At 47.6% G+C, this 23,677-nt stretch overlaps 1 protein-coding gene across 1 annotated transcript in view; it reads right to left on the bottom strand.

The window, feature by feature from the left end:
• gfra4 (GDNF family receptor alpha 4) overlaps nucleotides 1-23,677 on the bottom strand; it is a 77,643-nt gene that overhangs the window by 40,453 nt on the left and 13,513 nt on the right. Inside the window, exon 3 of the mRNA XM_033040893.1 lies at nucleotides 23,291-23,636. Coding sequence (XP_032896784.1) covers nucleotides 23,291-23,636 — 346 coding nt within the window. The remainder of the gene's footprint in view (nucleotides 1-23,290; nucleotides 23,637-23,677) is intronic.

Below are 23,677 nucleotides of genomic sequence, written 5' to 3'. Positions count from 1 at the left end.
CGTTCTCCCCGTGACCTGCGTAGGTTTTCTCCGAGATCTTCGGTTTCCTCCTGCACTCCAAAGACGTGCAGGTTTGTGGGTTAATTGTCCCACTTCCGTACATAAAGTCCTGAATGATGTCTAAAGCCATCTTCACCACCATATCCACCTGCAAGATACTATGTACCTGTGGTCCTTGCAATTAAGACTCTAAAGGGCTTGTCCCACTTGGCAATTGTTAATGGCGACTGCCGGCATCATTGACTGACGTATCAGGTCACCGAAAAGTTCGCGGCGTGATGACATATGACGCACAATGTTTTTTCACGTGTCGCAACATTTTTTTTGTCGTCCCCGGATTTTGAAATGTTCAACATTTTTTGACGACACTGATATGATGCTGGCAGTCGCCGAAAAAATCGCCAAGTGGGACAGGCCCTTATAAGGACCAAGAAAACAGATTTTCAGTGCGTTTCAGTAGAGCCCAAGGTAGACACAAAAAGCTGGAGTAACTCAGCGGGACAGGCAGCATCTATGGAGAGAAGGAATGGGCGACGTTTCGGGTCGAGACCCTTCTTCAGACTCATGTCTGGAGAATGGGCGGGACAGAGATACAATGTAGTCGGAGACAGTAAGACTGATGGGAGGACTGGGAAGGGGAAGGGGATGGAGAGAGAATGGGAAAGCAAGGGCTATTTGAAGTTAGAGAAGTCAATGTTCATACCGCTGGGGTGTAAGCTGCCCAAGCGAAATTTGCACTGGGCCTCACTCTAACAATGGAGGAGGCCCAGGACAGAAAGGTCAGATTGGGAATGGGAGGGGGAGTTGAGGTGCTGAGCAACCGGGAGATCAGGTAGGTTAAGGTGGACTGAGCGGAGGTGTTCAGCGAAATGATCGCCGAGCCTGCGCTTGGTCTCGCCAATGTACAGAAGTTGACACCTGGAACAGCAGAGCCCAGATGAGTTTGGTGGTAGCATGGAAAACTGGGTCACAGTGAGTAAAGACGGTGTGGTTAACATTACCTTGATGAGAGAAAGAAGTATGGGGATCAGAGCCAAACTCAGTTTATAAGAAGCAGAGAAAAAAGCCCAGAGCCCAGAAACAGTATTGGTGAGTTTACATACAACACAGGAAACAGAGTCCAGGTGAGTAGAAACAGTCCTGGAAAGGGTAAACACATATTTAATCTAAATAAAGATCTGGTGAATTGAACCGATTTCTGTTCCCAGGGGCTCCTGGAAGGGTGGGTGTGGAGAGGCTGTTTCCTCGTGGGAGAATCAAGGCAAGGATCACCCACTTAGGTCGGAAATAATGTTGTGTTTTCTCTCAGAGGTGAACTGTCCCGAGTGTGTAGGATAGCGCTAGTGAACGGGGTGATCGTCGATCAGTGTGGACTCAGTGGGTCGAAGGACCGGTCTCCACGATGTACCTCTAAAGTCAAAATCCAAACGTGAGTAGAAACAAGCCACACACAAGTACATCACGGAGTACAAAGGTAAACTTACTGGAGTGCAACATAGAGTGTTAGTTACGGAGAAAGTGCCAGATTTAAAAAAAAAAAGTACAAGGGCTACAATGAGGTAGGTTGGAAGATGGGAACTAGACCCTGAGCTTATGAGAGGACGGTTCAGAAGACCTACAACAGTGGGGGAAGAAGCTGGTCCTGAATCTGGTGGTACATGCTTTCAAGCTTATATATCCTTTGTATCTTTATAACGGGAGAGTGGAGAAGAGGGAATGACCAGGGTGTAAGATGCCCATGATTATGTCGGCTGCCATTTAGAACGGAGACGAGGAAACACTTTTTCTCACAGAGTGGTGAGTCTGTGGAATTCTCTGCCTCAGAGGGCGGTGGAGGCAGGTTCTCTGGATGCTTTCAAGAGAGAGCTAGATAGGGCTCTTAACAATAGCGGAATCAGAGGATATGGGGAGAAGGCAGGAACGGGGTACTGATTGGGGATGATCAGCCATGATCACATTGAATGGCGGTGCTGGTTCGAAGGGCCAAATGGCCAACTCCTGCACCTATTGTCTATTGTCTATTGTTTACCGAAGCAGGGTGTGGGCAGAGTCAATTGAGGGGAAGGGGGAGGCTGGTTTGTGTATGGAATGGGCTACACCCACAACTCTGTAATTTCTACTAATTACTAAAATAATTTAAATTCCCACAGCTGCCTCATTTGAATTTGGTCTCTGGAATAGTGAAAGGTTATTCAACTGTGAGTCTACCACTGTGCCTGCATCTTTGTACAAGAGGATTGTAATCACAGAGCAATTACATTGGATAGGGTCAGAGAGTCAAACAGAGTGGAGACAGTTCCTTTGGCCCAACTTGCCCACATCGACCAACATGTCCCATCGACACTAGTCCCACCTGCCTGCGTTTGGTCCATATCCCGCTAAACCTGTCTTATCCATGTACCTGTCTAAATGTTTCTTAAACGTTGCGATAGTACCTGCCTCAACTACCTCCTCAGGCAGCTCGTTCCATATACCGACCACCCTTTGTGTAAAAAAAAGTTACCCCCTCAGGTTCCTATTAAATCTTTCCCCCCTCACTTTAAACCTATGTCCTCTGGTCCTCGATTCCCCTACTCTGGGCAAGAGACTCTGTGCATCTACCCGATCTATTCCTCTCATGATATGTACACCTCTATAAGATCATCCCATCATCCTCCTGTGCTCCGTGGAATTAAGTCCTGCACCAGTTCACCTTAACATCCAATTAATTTACCATTCAGTTAATAGATTTGCTTCAACAGTAAAGCAAGAGGCTTTCCCGTCATGTCGGTTCTGACTCTTTGAAAACACCTATAAAAGATCACCCCCTCATCCTCTTGCGTTCCAAGGAATAGAGTCTCAGCCTGCTCAATCTCTCCCTAATGCACAGGTCATCGAAATCTGCTCTGCACCCATTCTTAACATAGAAACATAGAAAACATAGAAAATATGTGCAGGAGTAGGCCATTCAGCCCTTCGAGCCTGCACCGCCATTCAATATGATCATGGCTGATCATCCAACTCAGTACCCTGTACCTGCCTTCTCTCCATACCCCCTGATCACTTTAGCCACAAGGGCCACATCTAACTCCCTCTTAAATATAGCCAATGAACTGGCCTCAACTACCTTCTGTGGCAGAGAGTTCCAGAGATTCACCACTCTCTGTGTGAAAAATGTTTTTCTCATCTCGCTCCTAAAGGATTTCCCCTTTATCCTTAAACTGTGACCCCTTGTCCTGGACCTCCCCAACATCGGGAACAATCTTCTTGCATCTAGCCTGTCCAACCCCTTAAGAATTTTGTAAGGTTCTATAAGATCCCCCCTCAATCTTCTAAATTCTAGCGAGTACAAACCAAGTCTATCCAGTCTTTCTTCATATGAAAGTCCTTCATATGAGAGTCCTGACTTCATATGAAAGTTGTCATATGAAAGCTTGAAGGAATCTTTCCTATAGACTGGTGACCAAAACATGGCCACCATGGGTCTCATGGTTCTCAAATTGTTAAAAGGTGCTACTTGTTTCCCTGTTTTCTTGGCTCTGTGGTGAAATCACTGTGATCGGCAGATCCATTTATAATGATACTTAGAATTGATTTGTGCCTCGGCGCTGTCTGCAATAAATAGTCTATCGTCATCCATTTACATGAGTATAACTAGGCCACAGTGATGCAGAGAAGTTGCACAGTGGCTCAATGCTCCAATATATCGTGCCCTCCTTTGCCGAGTTTAGTTTAGTTTTGAGATACAGTGTGTGAAACAGGCTCTTCGGCCCACCTAGTCCACGCCGACCAGCGATCCCCGCACACTAACACTATCCAACACACACTAGGGACACTTGACAATTTTACCAAGCTAATTAACCTACAAACCTGTACGTCTTTGGAAGATCCCGGAGAAAACCCACGCTGGTCACGGGGAGAATGTACAGACTCTGTACAGACAGCACCCGTAGTTGCGATTGAACCCGAGTCTCTGGCGCTGTGAGGCAGCAACTCTACCACTGCGCCACCGTGCCACCCCAGTTAGAGTGGGAAGAGGGGTTAAAATCAAAAGATGGCACAACTGGTAGAGCAGTTGCCTCACTATTCTAGAGACCTTGGTTCAATCCTGACCTCGGGTGCTGTGTGTGTGTGCATGCTTGTTTTTTTAGCTTCGAGATACAGCATCGAAATAGTTGCTTCGTCCCCCGAGTCCACATTGACAACTGAGCACCCATTCACACGAGTTCTATGTTAACTCACTTTCTCATCCACTCCTGACACGCAAGGAATTTAGTTTAGCTTAGAGATAGAGCGCAGAAACAGGCCCTTCGGCCCATCGAGTCCGCACTGACCCAGTGATCCCCGCACATTAACACCATCCTACACTAGGGATCATTTCTACATAGATACCAAGCTAATCAACCTACAAACCTGTACGTCTTTGGAGTATGGGAGGAAACCGAAGTTCTCGGTGAAAATCCTCGCCGGGTCACGGGGAGAAACTACAAACTCCGAGCAGACAGAACTCGTAGTCAGGATCAAATCCTGGTCTAAACTAAACTGAAATGGAGAAATGGGAATCGGATGATTTAAAAGCCTGAGGATTACAGAGAGTGAATTGCAGAGGTAATTAAATCATTTTCAGGCCACAAGGGAGAAGCACAGTACAACTTATGCATTCCACTATTAATGGCCTGCTTCAACACCACTGAATGGGGAATAGAAAGAAATGGGATGAGAAGCAAGGCACTGGCATGTGTACAAGGAGAAAATAAACGAGGTCAGCTGGCTAAAGGTACAGCTGCTGCAGTAACAGGGGTGGCTAATTAGAAGCAAGCAAGTTCCCTCTTGGCTGACAAATTGGCGCTAACCTTCATTTTGGGCCTTGTTTTCAAGAGAGAGTTAAGGGCCTGTCCCACTTGGCGATTTTTTCTCCGACTGCCGGTGTCATATCAGTGTCGCCAAAAGATTTTGAACATTTCAAAATCTAGCGGCGACAAAAAAAATGTTGCGACGCATGAAGAAACACCGTGCATCAATAAGTCATCACGCCGTGCCACGCCGCATCACGCCGCGCCACGCCGCATCATACTGCGTCACATCACGCCACAAATTTTTCAGCGACCTGATACGTCAGTCAATGATGCCGGCAGTCGCTGAAAAAATCTCCAAGTCGGCCAGGCCCTTTAGATTTAGCTCTTAGGGCTAAAGGAATCAAGGAATATGAGGAAAAAGCAGGAACAGGGTATTGATTTTACTTCGGAGTCACGTGAGTGACTACGTGAAGAGCCCGCGCAGCACGCATGCGCGGCATTGCGTTCAGCAGTGCAACAGCGGCCGCATCGGTAGTCAGGCGCTCCCGCTACAGCGTGAAAGAACGGACCTTCAGGTAAGTACCCTGAGGTCGGGTTTTCTTTCACAGGAGCAGAGAACAAAGGCTCTTGGACAAACCTGTCCCCGCTCGACTCCAACGGAGGAGCGTTCCATCTGGGGGGGGGCAGCAACAAGGCGGTAGGACCGCTTACCGGGCGCTCCGCTATCCCCGACACCGTGCTGAGCCCCGTCCCGCTAGCGCCTGAGCAGCGGGCTGGAAGTAAAGCTACCGAAGATGCGTCCGGCCGGTGGCTTCCGACTTGTCGGATGGGGACGTCTCTCCACCCGCACGGGGGAGAGACAGCCGCATGAGCCGCTGGAGCGGCTCCTGGAGCAGGAGCTCCAGCGACATGCGCTTCGTGAGGGGCGCTCTCGCAGGGGGAGTTCAGGCACTCCCTCCACAGTGTCTTGTGCACTGCCCATTGCTTCCTCCTTACCCGAGGGTAGCTTTGTTGACCAGGACTGGGCTGGTCAAGAAGAGGGGACGCTGGCTGAAGATGTCGGGAGTATGCAAGGGGTGCAGGAACAGGAAGAGCTGCTGGGTGTGGTGGACCGCTACGTGGCAGCCCCACGTGCAGGAAGACCGTTATAGGCCAAACTAGCGGCCAGCATCAACCACCTCTCCAACAGGCCCCTACAGGAGCAGGCGGTTAATGAGGCTTTAGAAACGTATACAGCTCCAGAGAACCGTGAGTCCCTTAAAGTGCCGGCTGTAAACAGCCAAATCTGGGGGCACGTTGAGGCAAATATTCGGAACCAGGAGCTAAAACTGCAGCGGATCCTCAGGCTCCTGACGTCAGCCATCACATCGTTTGTTCGTTCCGTGGACAATACGGAGATGACCACAACCTTCGTAAACAAATCATAAGGCCTGCCATAAAATCCTAAATTTGCGGGGTTGTGCAAAACCCCAGCCACTGAGCCAGACCCACTGCTCTTTGGCAAAAACCTCACAAAGCATATGAAGGATATGGAAGAGGCCTCAAAAACTTTTGGTCTCATGAGGGCAGGCCCCGGGACGAGCAAACCAAAAACAATAATTCCCAGGCAGCAGCACCCCATCGCGTCCACCAGTCGACGTCTACCATATGGGACTGGTGAAAGCTCGGGGTCCGCATTCTATCACCGGAAGTCTTCTTTAGACCAGGGCCCAGAGCGGACCCCATGGAAAATGCGCCACCCCCCAACATCACCGCCACGTCAGACAACGTGCAAGACTCGTTGGACCGGGAGGAAACAGAAGAAATACCCATAACCATGGAGGTAGGTGGGTCTGGTTCCTACCAGCGTATATAAAGTAGGGGCTTAATACTAACAGGGGGGAGATTACACCTGTTTAAAGAAGCACGGGAGTCTATCACGAGTGGTCAGTATATACTCAATGGCATTAGTGGATACAAAATACAATTGATACTAGAAAAATTTCCACCAGTTCAACATTTACCCCAGAGGGTATTTTCCCTCTCAGTTAAAGAAAAACGAGACGGACAAGCTGAACTGGTGAGACTAATTACAAAGGGTATCATGGGAAAAAACAAAACATGAACCCTTGGAATTCATTTCAAATATATTCACTAAACCCAAAAAAGATGGTGGATGTCGCATCATCATTGACTTAACTTCACTAAATATGTTTGTTAAGTATATACATTTCAAAATGGAAACGTTTGTTACTGCCAAACAACTAATTTCCAAAGGATACTTCATGGCAAGCATTGATCTTAAAGATGCTTACTATTCAGTACCCATTCACAAGGATCATCGCAGATACCTGAAATTTACCTGGATGGGGCAGCAATGGCAGTTTAAAGCGTTACCCCATGGTTTAACATCAGCCCCAAGATTATTCACCAAGATACTAAAACCAGCTCTGGCAATATTAAGAAGACAAAAACATATTGTCATGGCATATCTTGATGATATCTTAATAGTAGGCAAGACCATGGAATTGACTATGTCAGCTGTATCAGCTACCAAACAGTTGTTCGAAACCCTGGGATTGTCTTACATCCAGATAAATCTAAGTTGAAGCCATCCACAATCATGGACTACTTGGGCTTCACAATTAATTCAGTCTACATGACTGTAACATTGCCAAGAGACAAAACAGTTGAATTGGCATAATCATGCAACAATTTAATGGTCAACGAACGACCAACTATTCGACAAGTAGCAGAATAATTGGGAAAATGGTAGCAGCATTTCCGGCTACACAATTCGGACCTTTGCACTATCAAAACTTACAAAGAGTAAAGGTACAGGCACTAAAACGACATGCAGGTCATTATGATCGTGTCATGAAGTTACCCACTGAAGCAATATTTCAGTGGTGGGCAAAAAACCTTTGGCATAGTTTCAGCCCTATTATCATCATTAACCGTACGTTAGTTATCCAAACAGATGCCAGTGCTCAAGGCTGGGGAGCAACTAACTCCATATCCAGCACAGGTGGTAGATGGACTAACCCAGAGTCATCATTACTACTTACACTGGGCATTAATTATCTAGAGATGTTGGGTGCCTTTTATGGTTTAAAAGCATATGCATCAAATATGCATCACTTGCATGTACGGTTACAAATAGATAATACTACGGTGGTGGCCTACATTAACCATATGGGCGGCATAAAATCGTTATCATGCGACAAGTTGGTCAACACAATTTGGCAATGGTGTGTCGAAAGACATATTTGGCTATCAGTAACTTACCTGCCAGGTAAGCTAAATACAGTGGCAGACACCAGGTCACATAAATTTAATGACAACATCGAATGGATGTTAAACCCCAAAATATTTGCAAAAGTTATCAAGCAATATGGCACGCCAGATATCGATTTATTTGCATCAAGGCTAAATCACCAGGTACCTATGTATGTCGCTTGGGAACCAGACCCCGAGGCAGCAGCGGTAGATGCGTTTGCGCTGGATTGAGGAAATTCTTCTTCTATGCATTTCCTCCCTTCTGCCTCATCAGTCGGGTACTACGCACAGTACAAATGGACTCTGCTTCAGGTATTTTGATAGTACCCGACTGGCCTATGCAGCCATGGTTCCCAATACTTCATGACATGGTTGTTGAAACTCCGATGGTATTCCCCAGTGACCCAGAGTTATTAACACCCAGTGTCGGGCATAAGCTACCCGTGCCATGAAAAAAATCAAACTCCTGGGTTGCAGATTCTGCACAAACCACTTCTGGGACTGGGATTATCAGAACAAACCGTCGACACCATGTCAGCATCCCTCCGAACATCCACTAAAAAACAGTACTTGTCCAGCATCAAATAAATGGGAGAAGTACTGCTTGGATACAGGGACCACCTACACAACCGCTACAGTTACCAACGTACTGGAATTCCTGGCGAACCATCACCACGATGAAGGACTCAGCTACAGAGCCATCAACACAGCTAGAATTACCCTGCCTGTCTATTTAAAACAAGCTCCAGGACAACATCGCCTCCAATGCATTCAGAACTCTGCAGCCCGGATCATCACCCGCTCCAGATCATCGGACCACATCACATCCATCCTCACTCAGCTCCACTGGCTCCCTGTGCACCACCGGATTAACTACAAGATTTTACTGCTGACCTTCAAAGCCCTACACCACCTTGCTCCCCAATACCTCTCTGACCTGCTGCTACCATACACTCCTTCCCGGTCATTTCGTTCCTCCTCAGCTGCAATTTTAACTGTCCCCACATTTAGACTCAGCACCATGGGTGCCAGAGCCTTCAACTGCTCTGCCCCACGTCTCTGGAACACTCTCCCACCTCCCATCCGTCACCTGGACACTATCGATCAATTCAAATCACAACTCAAAACACACCTGTTTAGATTAGCATACCCGACATAACTTCCACCATGTTCACCCTGATTTTACTTCGGAGTCACGTGAGTGACTACGTGAAGAACCCGCTCAGTGCGCAGGCGCGGCATTATGCCAGCAGTGCAACAGCGGCTGCATCGGGTGTAAGGCGCTCCCGCAACAGAATGAAACGGACCGTCAGGTGAGTACCCTGAGGTCGGGTTTTCTTTTACAGGGGAGCCTTTTTCTGCTTGTGTTTTTTACAGGCAGAGAAAAAGGCTCTGGAACAAAACTGTCCCCCGTTCAAGGAGGAACGTTTCCCGTCGGGAAGGGGGGCAGCAACAGGCGGTAGGAGCGACCCGGTGTTCCTCTATTCCCCGACACCGTGCCGAGCCCAGCCCGCTAGCACCTGAGCAGCGGGCTGGATGCATAGCCACCCGAAGAGGCATCCGGCAGGTGTTCCCGATTTCGAACGGGACGTCTCTCCACCCGCACGGGGGGGAGAGAGAGCCGCCTGAGCCGCTGGAGCGGCTCACGGAGCAGGTGCCTGCGAGACGCGCTGCTTGAGGGGCGCTCTCGCTACTACAAGGCACAAAAGCTCCAGAAGAAGGCGGTAGGAACAATTACCGGGCGCTCCGCTATCCCCATCACCGCGCCGAGCTCAGTCCCGCTAGTGCCTGAACTGCGGGCTGGATGTCTAACCATCCGAACAGGCATCCGGCCGGTGGCGTCCGATTCGTCGGACGGGGACATGTCTCCACCTAAATGGAGGAGAGACAGCCGCCTGAGCTGCATCCAACAGCTATTGGAGCAGCTCCAGCGAGATGCGCAGAAAGAGCGCTCTCGCGGAGGGAGGTCAGGCACCCCCTCCACAGTGTTTCATGCACTGCCCTCTGCTCCCTCATTACTGGAGGCTAGCATTGGTGACCAGGGCTGGGCTGGTCTGGAACAGGGGCAGGCGGACGAATTCGGGAGTATGCCAGGGGTGCAGGAACAGGAAGAGCTGTTGGGTGTGATGGACCGCTTTGTAGCAACCCCACGGGCTGGAGCACCGCTGGAACCAAGAATGGCGGCCAGCATCAACCATCTATCCAATAAACCATTACTGGAAAAGGTGCTCGCTGAGGTGCTGAAACAACACACAGCACCAGAAAACTGTGAGGCCTCAAAGTAAAAAGTGTCAACAGCCAAATCTGGGGGCATGTGGGGTCACACATCCGGTCCCAAGAACTCAAGCTACAGTGGATCCTAAGGCTCCTGACGTCGGCCATCACAGCCTTTGCTCGTTCCGTGGAGACCACGGAGAGGGATACCTGCCAGCAGGATGTGCTGGCATTAATGTGTACCACACAATTTGAGATCAACAATCTCCGGAGGGAAACATAAGACCTGCCCTCAATCCCAAATTTGCTGGCTTGTGTAAAGCCCCAGCTGCGGAGACGGACGCGCTGCTATTTGGGAAAGATTTCAATGAAAAACTGAAGGAGATGCAGGAAGCATCAAAAACCTTCGGCCTAATGAGGGCAGGCCCCGGGACGAGCAAACCAAGACCTCCGATACCCAAGCGGCAGCACCCCACGGCATCCACCAGTCGACGTCCGCAATATGGGACTGGTGAACGCTTGGGGTCCGCACATTATCCCCAAAGATCTTTTTAGATCAGGGCCCGCAGCGGACCCTCTGGAAAATGCGCCTCCCCCCAACATCGCCAGCACGTCAGAACAAAATCTTCAGGAAAATGAAGAAACAGAATCGCCAATAACCATGGAGGTAGGTGGGTCTGGTCCCTACCAGCATATAGAGAATAAGGGTGCTTTATTAACAGGGGGAGATTACACTTGTTTAAAGAAGCATGGGGTATGGTCACAAGTGACAAGTATATACTCAACAGCATTAGTGGATATAAAATACAATTCATGTCAGAAAAAACGCCGCCAGTTCAACAATGGCCCCAAAGGGTATTTCTCCCTCCGTCAAAGAGAAACGTGAGGGACAAGCTGAACTGGTGAGACTTATCACAAAGGGGGTCATCGAAAAGACCAAACATGAACCTTTGGAATTTGTATCGAATATATTCACTAAATCCAAAAAAGATGGTGGCTGTCGCATCATCATTGACTTAACATCACTAAACAAATTTGTTAAGTATATACATTTCAAAATGGAGACATATGTTACTGCCAAACAACTGAATTCCAAAGGACACTTCATGGCAAGCATTTATCTTAAAGATGCTTACTATCTAATACCCATATACAAGGATCATCGCAGATACCTAACATTTATCTGGATGGTACAAAGCATTGCCCTATGGGCTAACTTCAGCCCCAAGATTATTCACCAAAATATTGAACCCAGCCATGGCAATACTAAGAAAACAAAAACATATTGTCATGGCATATCTGGATGATATTCTGATAGTAGGGAAAATGATGGAATTGGCTGTGGCAGCAGTATCAGCTACAAAACAGCTCCTCGAAACTCTGGGGTTCGTCCTACATCCAGATAAATCTAAGTTGAAGCCATGCACTATCATGGACTACCTGGGCTTCACAATTAACTCAGTCCAGATGACTGTTACCTTGCCAAAGGCAAAAATGGTTGAATTAGCACAATCATGCAACAATTTAATGGTCAACGAGCGACCAACTATTCGACAAGTAGCAAGAGTAATTGGGGAAATGGTAGCAGCATTTCCGGCTACACAATTCGGACCTTTGCACTATCAAAAAATTTACAGAGAGCAAAGGTACAGGCAATAAAACGACATACAGGTCACTATGATCGTGTCATGAACTTACCCACTGAAGCAATATCAGAGCTACAGTGGTGGGCAGAAAACGTTTGGCATAGTTTCAGCCCTATCTTTATCACTAACCCTACTTTAGTTACTCAAACAGATGCCAGTGCTCAAGGCTGGGGAGCGACTAACTCCATATCCAGCACAGGTGGTAGATGGACTAACCTAGAGTCATCATTACTACTTACACTGGGCATTAACTATCTAGAGATGTTGGGCGCCTTTTATGGTTTAAAAGCATATGTATCTAATATGCAGCACTTGCATGTTCGGTTACAAATTGATAAATACTACGGTGATGGCTTATATTAACCATATGGGTGGCATAAAATCATTATCATGCGACAAATTGGTCAACATTATTTGGCAATGGTGTGTCGAAAGACATATTTGGCTATCAGCTACTTACCTACCAGGTAAGCTAAACACCCATGCCATGAGAAAATTAAACGCCTGGGTTGCAAGTTTGAACAGACCTTACCTGGAACTGGGATTGTCCAAACAAACCATCACCATGTCGGCATCCCTTCGAACATCCACCAAGAGGCAGTACTTAACCAGCATCAAAAAAGGGAGAAGTACTGCCAGGAAACAGGGACAACAAACGCAACAGCTACAGCCACCAACATACTGGAGTTCCTGGCCTATCTACACCACGATGTAGGGATCAGCTACAGTGTCATCAACACAGCGCAGAGTGCTCTTTCTGCTTATCTCAAACCAGCGCCAGGACAACAGGCGATGGGATCCCATCCACTGGTGGTAAAACTGATGAAGGGCATTTACAATATCAAGCCCTAAGCCCAGGTATACCCATATTTGGGATATCAGTGTGGTCCTGACATATCTCAGGGAATGGCCACCAGCCAGATCCCCCGGCCTCGAGCAAGCTACACTAAAGACGCTCATGTTGATGGCACTTGTATCCGCTCAGAGGGTCCAGTCACTACACCTATTGCGACTGGACAACATGATCACAGCTCCAGACCAGATCTGTCGTTATCCAGCGACTGATCAAACAGAGCAGACCAGGAACACCTAATCCAGTCGTGGCTTACCCACCAGAACCACGGTTATGTGCCATGACCCACCTACAATCCTACATAGACACAACCAAAATATTCGAGGGAGATGAAAAGCCTTGTGGGTCAGTCACAAAAACCTTATGTTCGGGTGACGAGCCAAACCATTGCGAGATGGCTCAAGCAGGTGCTAGAAACTGCTGGGATAAACACTAACATGTACAAATTTTTTTCCACCAGGGCAGCATCCATGTCGACGGCTAACGAATGGATATGCCTATAGACCACATCCTGGCTACAGCAGGATGGTGATGGGGGGGGGAAGACAGTTCAGAAATTTTATAATAAGCCGTTGGCAAAACCTGGTTCATTTGCAGTAAAGATTTACGAACTGCAAATATTTAATTTAAGCCCAGGGGAGCAATTTAATTATTTGTTATTATTGTTTAAAAAATACCATTGTGTTTTTCTACAAATAGACTCATTGGTTGATTACGATAACACTTCCTCCCTCAAGAACTTCGGCAGTGAGTGAAATGAAACTGTTACACAGTTTGAAATCACAGAGCTTTGAAATCTTCACGTAGTCACTCACGTGACTCCGAAGTAAAATAGTAAGATTAAACGAGAACTTACCAGTTTGAAGTTTGATCTGTATTTTATGAGGAGTTCCGATGAGGGATTACGTGCCCTCCGCTCCCACCCTCATTATATGGATCAAACTAATAAATTGATGTCTCCTTATCTTTACTATGTTTACTTCAAATAACTGTGTCTATCTGTGATTCCACACCGCTGCTTGGAATGCCGCGCCTGCGCACTGAGCGGGTTCTTCACGTAATCCCTCATCGTAACTCCTCATAAAATACAGATCAAACTTCAAACTGGTAAGTTCTCGTTTAATCTTACTATTTTAATGACTTAAAATGTTTTGTGTATTTTTTGTTTTTTTTGTTTTTTGTTTTTAATCAACTTGATTTTAATATTGATAAATGTATTGTTATTTTATGTCCTGTAAGGTGTCCAGAAAGGCGCCAGCAAATAAAATGCATTATTATTATTATTAACAGGCCATGGGGTCCCACCCGCTGGTGGTCAAACTAATGAAGGGTATTTACAACTCTAACCCCCTAGACCAAGGTACACCCATATATGGATGTCAGTGTGGTCCTGACATACCTCAGGGGGTGGCCACCAGCCAGATCCCTCAGCCTGGAACAATCTATGCTCAAAACACTCATGTTGATGGCACTTGTATCTGCACAGAGGGTCCAGTCACTACACCTATTGCGACTGGACACCATGCTCACAGCTCCAGACCAGATCTCTGTCGTTATCCAGGGACTGATCAAACGGAGCAGACCAGGAACACCTAATCCAGTCGTGGAATTCCAGGCTTACCCGCCAGAACCATGGTTATGTGCCATGACCCACCTACAGTCCTACATAGACACAACCAAAAATATTCTAGGGAGAGGAAAAGCCTTGTGGGTCATTCATAAAAAACTTTATGGTTGGGTGACGAGCCAAACCATTTCGAGATGGCTCAAGCAGGTACTAAAAGCTGCTGGGATAAACACTAACATGTACAAATCTCACTCCACCAGGGCAGCATCCACGTCGACGGCCAAAAGAATGGACGTGCCTATAGACCACATCCTGGCAACAGCAGGATGGTCCGGGGAAAGACCGTTCTGAATTTTTATAATAAGCCGTTGGCAAAACCTGCTTTATTTGCAGAAAAATGTTTACAGACTGCAAATATTTAATTTAAGCCCAGGGGAGCAATTTAATTTCTTTGTTGTTATTGTTTAAAAAATACCATTGTGTTTTTCTACAAACAGATTTATTGGTTGTTTACGATAACACACTTCCTCCCTCAAGGACTTCGGCAGTGAGTGAAGTAATAACTGTTACACGGTTTGAAATCACAGAGCTTTAAAATCTTCACGTAGTCACTCACGTGACTCCGAAGTAAAATAGTAAGATTAAACGAGAACTTACCAGTTTGAAGTTTGATCTGTATTTTATGAGGAGTTACGATGAGGGATTACGTGCCCTCCGCTCCCACCCTCAATAATATGGGTCAAACTGATAACTGATGTCTCCTTTTCTTTACTATGTTTATTTCAATAACTGTGTCTATCTGTGATTCCACACCGCTGCTTTGAAGTATGCCGCGCATGCGTGCTGAGCGGGTTCTTCACGTAATCCCTCATCGTAACTCCTCATAAAATACAGATCAAACTTCAAACTGGTAAGTTCTCGTTTAATCTTACTATTTTAGATGATAAGCATGATCATATTGAATGGTGGTGCTGGCTCTAAGAGCCTAATATCCTACTCCTGCACCTACTTACTATGTTTCTGTTCTATGTTTCAGACTCAAAGAAGAACAGCACCTCATATTCTGCTTGGGCAATAGTCTACAACCTGATGGCAGCCCAATTTCAGATAGCATGCTCCTCTCCCGTTTTCTTCTCTCTCCTTCTGATCTACCCAGGACCTCTCACACATGACAGACCCTTCAGCCCATTTAGAACAGAGACGAGGAAACACTTTTTTTCACAGAGAGCGGTGAGTCTGTGGAATTCTCTACTTCAGAGGGCGGTGGAGGCAGGTTCTCTGGATGCTTTCAAGAGAGAGCTACGTAGGGCTCTTAAAAATAGTGGAGTCAGGGGATATGGGGAGAAGGCAGGAACGTGGGTACTGATTGGGGATAATAATAATAATGGATGGGATTTATATAGCGCCTTTCTAATACTCAAGGCGCTTTACATCGCATATTCATTCACTCCTCAGTCACACTCGGTGGTGGTAAGCTACTTCTGTAGCCACAGCTGCCCTGGGGCAGACTGACGGAAACGTGGCTGCCAATCTGCGCCTACGGCCCCTCCGACCACCACCAATCACTCACACACATTCACACACATTCACACACAGGCAAAGGTGGGTGAAGTGTCTTGCCCAAGGACACAACGACAGTATGCACTCCAAGCAGGATTCGAACCGGCTACCTTCCGGTCGCCAGCCGAACACTTAGCCCATTGTGCCATCTGTCGTCCCAATGATCATGGCAGTGCTGGCTCGAAGGGCCAAATGGTCTACTCCTGCACCTATTGTCTATTGTCTATTGTCTATACGCCCTACTTTCCACTGCCACTTCTACTCCAGTGATGGGACTTTCCACATGGTGATTTTGTAGTCTTCCTCCTTTTTCAACGGTGGCTTCCTTTCCACCAGAGCTCTCGGTCTCATATTGTTCTGCATTTCTGCTCTCATCCCTTTTCCTACTGCAGCAAAGATAGAGTACCCCTGGTTCTCACCTTCCACCCCATCATACGTATGTTCATAAGTTACAGGAGCAGAATTAGGCCATTCAGCCCATCAAGTCTACTCCGCCATTCAATCATGGCTGATCTATTTTTCCCTCTCCGCTCCATTCCCCTGCCTTCTCCCCATAATCCCTGACACCCTGACTAATCCATAATCTGACAATTTGTGCCCGAAAAATAGCCAATGCACGGGCGTCAGTGGCAAGTGAATTCCACAGATTCAACCACACTCTGAAAAAAGAAATTCCTCCTCATCTTCTTTCTAAAGGTACGTCCTTTTAATCTGAAGGCGTGGCCTCTGGCTCTAGATCCTCCCACTAGTGGAAACATCTTCTCCATATTTGGCAGATAGTCGTAGACATCTGGAATGGAATACAGCATGGAAACAGACCCTTCGGCCCAACTTGCCCAAGATCCCCGTCAATCTGAAGAAGGGTCTTGACCCGAAACGTTGCCCATTCCTTCTCTCCATAGATGCTGCATAATCGGTTGAGTTACTCCAGCATTTTGTGTCTACCTCTCCAGCGACACTAGTTCCACCTGCCCGCGTTTGACCCATGCCTCTCTGAAACCTTTCCTATCCATGTATCTGTCCAAATATTTTTTACATTTTGTTATATTAGTTAGTTAGTTAGTTTCATTTCGCTGAACACATCCGCTCAGTCCGCGATAACCTACCTGATCTCCCGGTTGCTCAGCACTTTAACTCCCCCTCCCATTCCCACAGTGACCTTTCTGTCCTGGGCCTCCTCCATTGTCAGAGTGAGGCCCAGCGCAAATTGAAGGAACAGCACCTCATATTTTGCTTGAGTGGCGATATGAATATTGACTTCTCTAACTTCAAATAACCCTTGCTTTGTCTCTCTCTCCATCCCTTCCCCATTCCCAGTTCTCCCACCAGACTTACAGTCTCCGACTACATTCTATCCCTGTCCCGCCCACTTTGAAGAAGGGTCTCAACCCGAAACATCGCCCATTCCTTCTCTACAGAGATGCTGCCTGTCCCGCTGAGTTACTCCTGCATTTTGTGTCTACCTTCGATTTAAACCAGCATCTGCAATTCCTTCCTACACATAGTTAGTTAGTTGGTTCAGTTTATTGTCACGTGTACCGAAGGTACAGTGAAAAGCTTTTTGTTGCGTGTTAATCAATCAATGGAAAGACAATACGTGATTAGAATCAAGCCGTCCACAGTGTACAGGCACTGGATAAAGGGGGATAGAGGTGTACTCGCAATGCTTGTGCCAAACATGATGCCGTCAAAGTAAGTTCTGCCTGCACCATGATCCTCATCCCTCCATTCCCTGCATTTCCGCGTGCCTATCTAAAAGCTTATAAAGCAAGATAAAGTCCAGTCACGTTTAATTAAAGATAGTCTGAGAGTCTCCAATGAGGTAGATAGTAGCTCAGGACCGCTCTCTTGTGGTTGATAGGACGGTTCAGTTGCCTGATAACAGCTGGGAAGAAATTGACCATGGATCTGGTAAAAGGCTCTTCAGCCCAACTTGCCCATCCTGACTAAAATCCCCATCAACACTAGTCACAGGCAGTGAAGAAAGCTAATGCAATGTTGGCCTTCATAACAAGAGGATTTCAGTATAGGAGTAAAGAGGTTCTTCTGCAGTTGTATAGGGCTCTGGTGAGACCACATCTGGAGTATTGTGTACAGTTTTGGTCTCCTAATTTGAGGAAGGACATCCTTGTGATTGAGGCAGTGCAGCGTAGGTTCACGAGATTGATTCCTGGGATGGCGGGACTGTCATATGAGAAAAGGTTGAAAAGACTAGGCTTGTATTCACTGGAGTTTAGAAGGATGAGGGGGAGTCTTATAGAAACATATAAAACTATAAAAGGATTTGTCAAGCTAGATGCAGGTAAAATGTTCCCAATGTTGGGTGAGTCCAGAACCAGGGGCCACAGTCTTAGAATAAATGGGAGGTCATTTAAGACTGAGGTGAGGAAAAACGTTTTCACCCAGAGAGTTGTGAATTTATGCACAGAGGGCAGTGTAGGCCAAGTCACTGGATGGATTTAAGAGAGAGTTAGATAGAGCTCTAGGGGCTAGTGGAGTCAAGGGATATGGGGAGAAGGCAGACACGGGTTATTGATAGGGGATGATCAGCCATGATCACAATAAATGGCTCGAAGGGCCGAATGGCCTCCTCTTGCACCTATTATCTATGTTTCTATAGTCTCACCCGCGTTTGACCCATTTCCTTTTAAACCTTTCCTATCCATGTACTTGTCCAAATATATATTTTTATTGTTGTTATTGTACCTGCCTCAACCACCTCCTCTGGCAGCTCGTTCCATACATGTGAAAATGTTGCTCCTCAAGTTCATATTCAATCTTTCCTTTCCCACCTTAAACCTCTTGATTTCTCCACTCTGGGTGAAAGACTCTGTGGATTTATCCTATCTGTCCCCCTCATGACTTTATACACCTCTGTATGATCACCCCTCATCCTCCAGCACTCCAAGGAATAAAGTCCTAGCCTGTCCAACCTCTCTCTGTAGCTCAGACCCTCACGCCATGAAAACATGTTCGTAAATCTTCTCTGCACTGTCCAGCTTGTGATTATCCTTCACAGTTTCCGCTAATCCAACAACAAGCTTTCAACACTCCTAACAGACCGGTTCGGAGTGTGCAGAACAATGTAGCTGTTCTTTGGCAAATCTCTGGACCACTCATCCATCACCACCAAACCACTCCACGTCTTACAGCACATGATAGAAGTATATATAAGTATCTGAGGCATAGATGGGGTAGACAGTCAGAATCTTTTTTCCCCAGGATGGAAATGTCCAACACTAGAGGGCGTAGCTGTAGTGTGAGAGGGGGCAAAGTTTAAAAGAGATGTGCGGGGGCAGGTTTTTTTACACAGAGGGTGGTGGATGCCTGGACGCGCTGCCAGGGATGGGGTGGAGACAGATATAAAAGTTTCAGAAGTTTTAGATAGGCGCGTGGATATGCAGGGGATAGAAACATGGAAACATGGAAAATAGGTGCAGCAGGAGGCCATTGGCCCTTCGAGCCATCACCGCCATTCATTGTGATCATGGCTGATCATCCACAATCAGTAACCCGTGCCTGCCTTCTCCCCATATCCCTTGATTCCGCTAGCCCCTAGAGCTCTATCTAACTGGAGGGCTATGGATCACGTTTCAGGCAGGGAACGTTAGTTTGACTTGGCATCATGTTTGGCACAAGCATTGTGGGCACATCTCTATCAGAACCTCCCTCATCCTCCTGCACTCCAAATAATAAAGTCCTAGCCTGCTCAACCTCTCCCTACAGCTCAGACCCTCGCATCCTGGCAACATCCTCGTAAATCTTCTCTGTACCCTTTACAGCTTGACAATGTCTTTCCTGTTACATGGTGACCAAAAAACTGAACATAATACATGTGGTCACACCAATATCTTATACTTACAGAATAGAAGGTGGCTATTTTAGCCGATTAAAAGGCCTGTCCCACGAGCATGCGACGTGCATGCGGCAAGCGCGACCAAACCGGAAGCGGGGGCCGCGCGGAGGTCAAGTGTTCCCCGTACAGGGCCGGTCCCACCAGCATGCGCCTGCATGCGGCAAGCGCGACCAAACCGGAAGCGGGGGCCGCGCGGATGTAGAGTGAGTGACGTGAAGTTCGTGCGAAGTCTGCTGCGTAACGTGGCTCAAGCGACCACGTTAGGTCGCGCTTGCCGCATGGAGTCGCATGCTCGTGGGACAGGCCCTTAAGTACCTGCATCCTACAACTTTAGGCAGTGCACGCCATACGCAAGAAGAAGAAGAAGTACCTGCAGTCAAGGCAACTGATCTCTTCTGCAAGGCTTTAGTTTAGTTTAGTTTAGATATACTGCACGGAAACAGGCCCTTCGGCCTGCCGTATCTGCGACGACCAGTGATCCTCGAATATTAACACCACCCTACGAGCACTCGGGACAATGTTGCATATTTATACCAAGACAATTAACCTACAAACCTGTACGTCTTTGGAGTGTGGGAGGGCAACCGAAGATCTCGGAGAAAACCCACGCAGGTCACAGGGAGAACGTACAAACAAGCACTCGTAGTCAGGGTCTCTGACGCTGTAAGGCAGTAGCTCTACCGCTGTGCCATCGTGCCGCTTTGATGGAAGAAAGGCTTCCTGCAGAAGTGTGAAATGATGTAACTTCCCCACTACCGGGTCCCTTTGTTCCACTGTGTCCGTTTCAGCGAGGTTGTTAATTTATTGCCGAATTAGGGACGGTTTCATGCTTCTCCTGGGAGCTGTGGTGATATTGCACAAATTACTTTCATGTCAAACATGACGAGAGTCAGAGGCAGGAGACCTTAATCCATGTTCGGAGTGCAAGGAATTCTAATTCCTTGTGTGAAAGAGCAGGGGGCAGAGGGGTTGGGAGGTGGGAATTAATTATGGACAGCAACTCGATTCGACCTTGGTTAGGCCATATTAGGAGTATTAGTCATAGAGTCTTAGAGCATGGAACCTTCGGCCCAACTTGCCCATACTGGCCAATCCGTCCTATCGACACCAGTCCTACCTGCCTGTATTTGGACCACATCCCTCTAAACCTGTCTAATCTATGTACCTATCGAAATGTTTCTTGGACGTTGCAATTGTCCTTGCCTCAACTATCTTCTCCGGCAGCTCGTTCCATACACCTACCACCCTTTGCGTAGAAAAATGACCCCTCAAATTTCTATTAAATCTTTTCACGTTCACCTTAAGCCTACATTCTCTGGTCCTTGATCCCTCTACTCTGGGCAAGGGAATCTGTGCCCCTACCCGACCTATTCCTCTCATGATTTTACACACCTCTATAAGATCACCCCTCATCCTCCTGCACACCAAGGAATAGAGACCTAGCCTGCTTGACCTCTCCCTATTGCCCAGGCCCTTTAGTCCTGGCAACATCCTCGTAAATCTGCTCTGCATCCTTGCCATCTTGATGACATCGTTCCTATAACACAGTGCTTAAAACTGAACACAATATTCTAAATCCGGCCTCAACAACTGTCTTATACAACTGCAACATGACCCAACTTCTGTACTCGATGCTCTGACTGATGAGGGCCAATGTGCCAAAAGCCTTTTTTAACCACACTGTCTACAGCGCCGTAAGGAGAGAGACAGAAGGGGGCTCGACAACTACCAACCACCGCCAGTCTCCACTGCCCACGTTGCACCAAGGTGTGTGGATCGCGGATCAGCCTCTACAGACATCTGCAGACCCACAAGTAGACGACCCTATGGAGAGGAGAGGACAGTCATACTCATTTCGAGTGACCGCTGATGATGATGTCCCGCGATAGCATTCGAAGAGCCATGTACCTATAGCGCTGGCTCCCTCTGCTCTACAACTCTCCCCAGAGCCCTACTATTCACGGTATAGGTTCCGCCCATGTTGGTGCTCTCTATATGCAACACCTCACATTTCTCTGTACACTGTTGTCTGCAGTTCTGGTCGATTAAATTCCAGGACGGACGAGGAGGCTTCGGGAGAGGGTGTTGACGAGGATCACCAAAATGCTCCCAGGATTTAGGGGGTATTGGCTATCGGGACATGTTGAGGATGGATATGCTGGGAATGAAGGGATATTTGTCAGGTGTACCTCGGCCTAGGAGGGCACGGTGGCGCAACGGTAGAGTTGCTGCCTTACAGCGCCAGAGATAACAGTTCGATCCTGACTATGGGTGTCGTCTGTACAGAATTTGAATGTTCTCCCTGTGACTGCGTGGGTTTCCTCCAGATGCTCCGGTTTCCTCATTGAAACATATAAGATTGTTAAGGGCTTGGACACACTAGAGGCAGGAAACGTGTTCCCGATGTTGGGGGAGTCCAGAACCAGGGGCCACAGTTTAAGAATAAGGAGTAAGCCATTTAGAACGGAGACGAGGAAACACTTTTTCTCACAGAGAGTGTGGAATTCTCTGCCTCAGAGGGCGGTGGAGGCAGGTTCTCTGGATGGTTTCAAGAGAGAGCTAGATAGGGCTCTTAAAAATAGCGGAGTTAGGGGATATGGAGAGAAGGCAGGAACGGGGTACTGATTGGGAATGATCAGCCATGATCACATTGAATGGCGGTGCTGGCTCGAAGGGCCGAATGGCCTACTCCTGCACATGGTGTCTATTGTCTATTGTCTATTTTCCTCCCACACTCCAAAGCCATGCAGTTTTGTAGGTTAATTGGCTTTGGTAAAAATTGTAAATGATCCCTAGTGTGTCGGATAGTGCTAGTGTACGGGGTGATGCAGACTTGGCCTGTTTCCGTGCTGTATCTCTAAAACTAAAACTAAAAAGAAAACTGAAAGTAAGACTATGACTGACATTTGGAATGATCTTATACTCCTCTCAGTTCAGAATGAGCAGCCAGAGGAGATAGTTGAGGCAGGGACTATCCCAACGTTTAAGAAACAGTTAGACAGGTACATGGATGCGACAGGTTTGGAGGGTTGTGGTCCAAACGCTGGCAGGTGGGACTAGTGTAGCTGGGACATGTTGGCCGGTGTGGGCAAGTTGGGCCGAAGGGCCTGTTTCCACACTGTATCACTCTGTGACATATGTGGTGATGGATAATAAATACTGGGATCCCCATCGTCTCCCACTTTCTGTGGACAAATGAATGAATGAACAGGACAGCACGGTGGTGCAGCGCTAGAGTTGTTGCCTTACAACACTTGCAGCGTCGGAGACCCGGGTTCGATCCCGCCTATGGGCGCTGTCTGTACAAAGTTTGTACATTCTCCCCGTGACCACGTAGGTTGAATTGGGTTGATACAAGTGTAAATTGTCCCCAGTGTGTGCATGCGATAGTGCGGGATGGCTGGTCGTTGTGGAATCGGAGGGGCCGAATGGCCTGTTTCCGTGCTGTATCACCAAACTAAACTAAGAACAAGTCTTCTATTTCCACCTTGCCATCGCCGATTCTTTTATAGTGGCAGGGAGACGGGGGTGCCAACTCAAGGAAAGAACGGGCCTCTTTACCTGCAGACAACGTCGACCTTGCAGGACTCCAGCAGCGACAGGCAGTTCTGCTTCTCCTTGACGTAGTAAGAGCAGGATGGGACAATAGTCTGCCTCCTGCGCTCGGCACACGCCGTGTCCTCACAGGGGCAGAAGAGCAGCTCGTGCGTGAACTCGACGGGGACGCGGTCAAAGAACTTGCGCAGGACTTTGTGGCACTTGAGGCGGTTGCAAGTCTCCATGTTGCTGGAGGGCTTGATGCAGGAGTACACGTACTCTGTCCGCAGCCTCTGGCACGACTCGTCCACGTTGCAGGCCTTGGCCGCATCCAGGCAACGGTTGGCCCGTGTCACACCTACATCAGACCCTGTGAAACCAATTGGACAAACATTGAATCTTCCTATAGAC

The sequence above is a fragment of the Amblyraja radiata genome, chromosome 1 (assembly GCF_010909765.2).
Source record: "Amblyraja radiata isolate CabotCenter1 chromosome 1, sAmbRad1.1.pri, whole genome shotgun sequence".
NCBI lineage: Eukaryota > Metazoa > Chordata > Chondrichthyes > Rajiformes > Rajidae > Amblyraja > Amblyraja radiata.
This window is presented reverse-complemented; position numbering and strand designations above follow the sequence as displayed.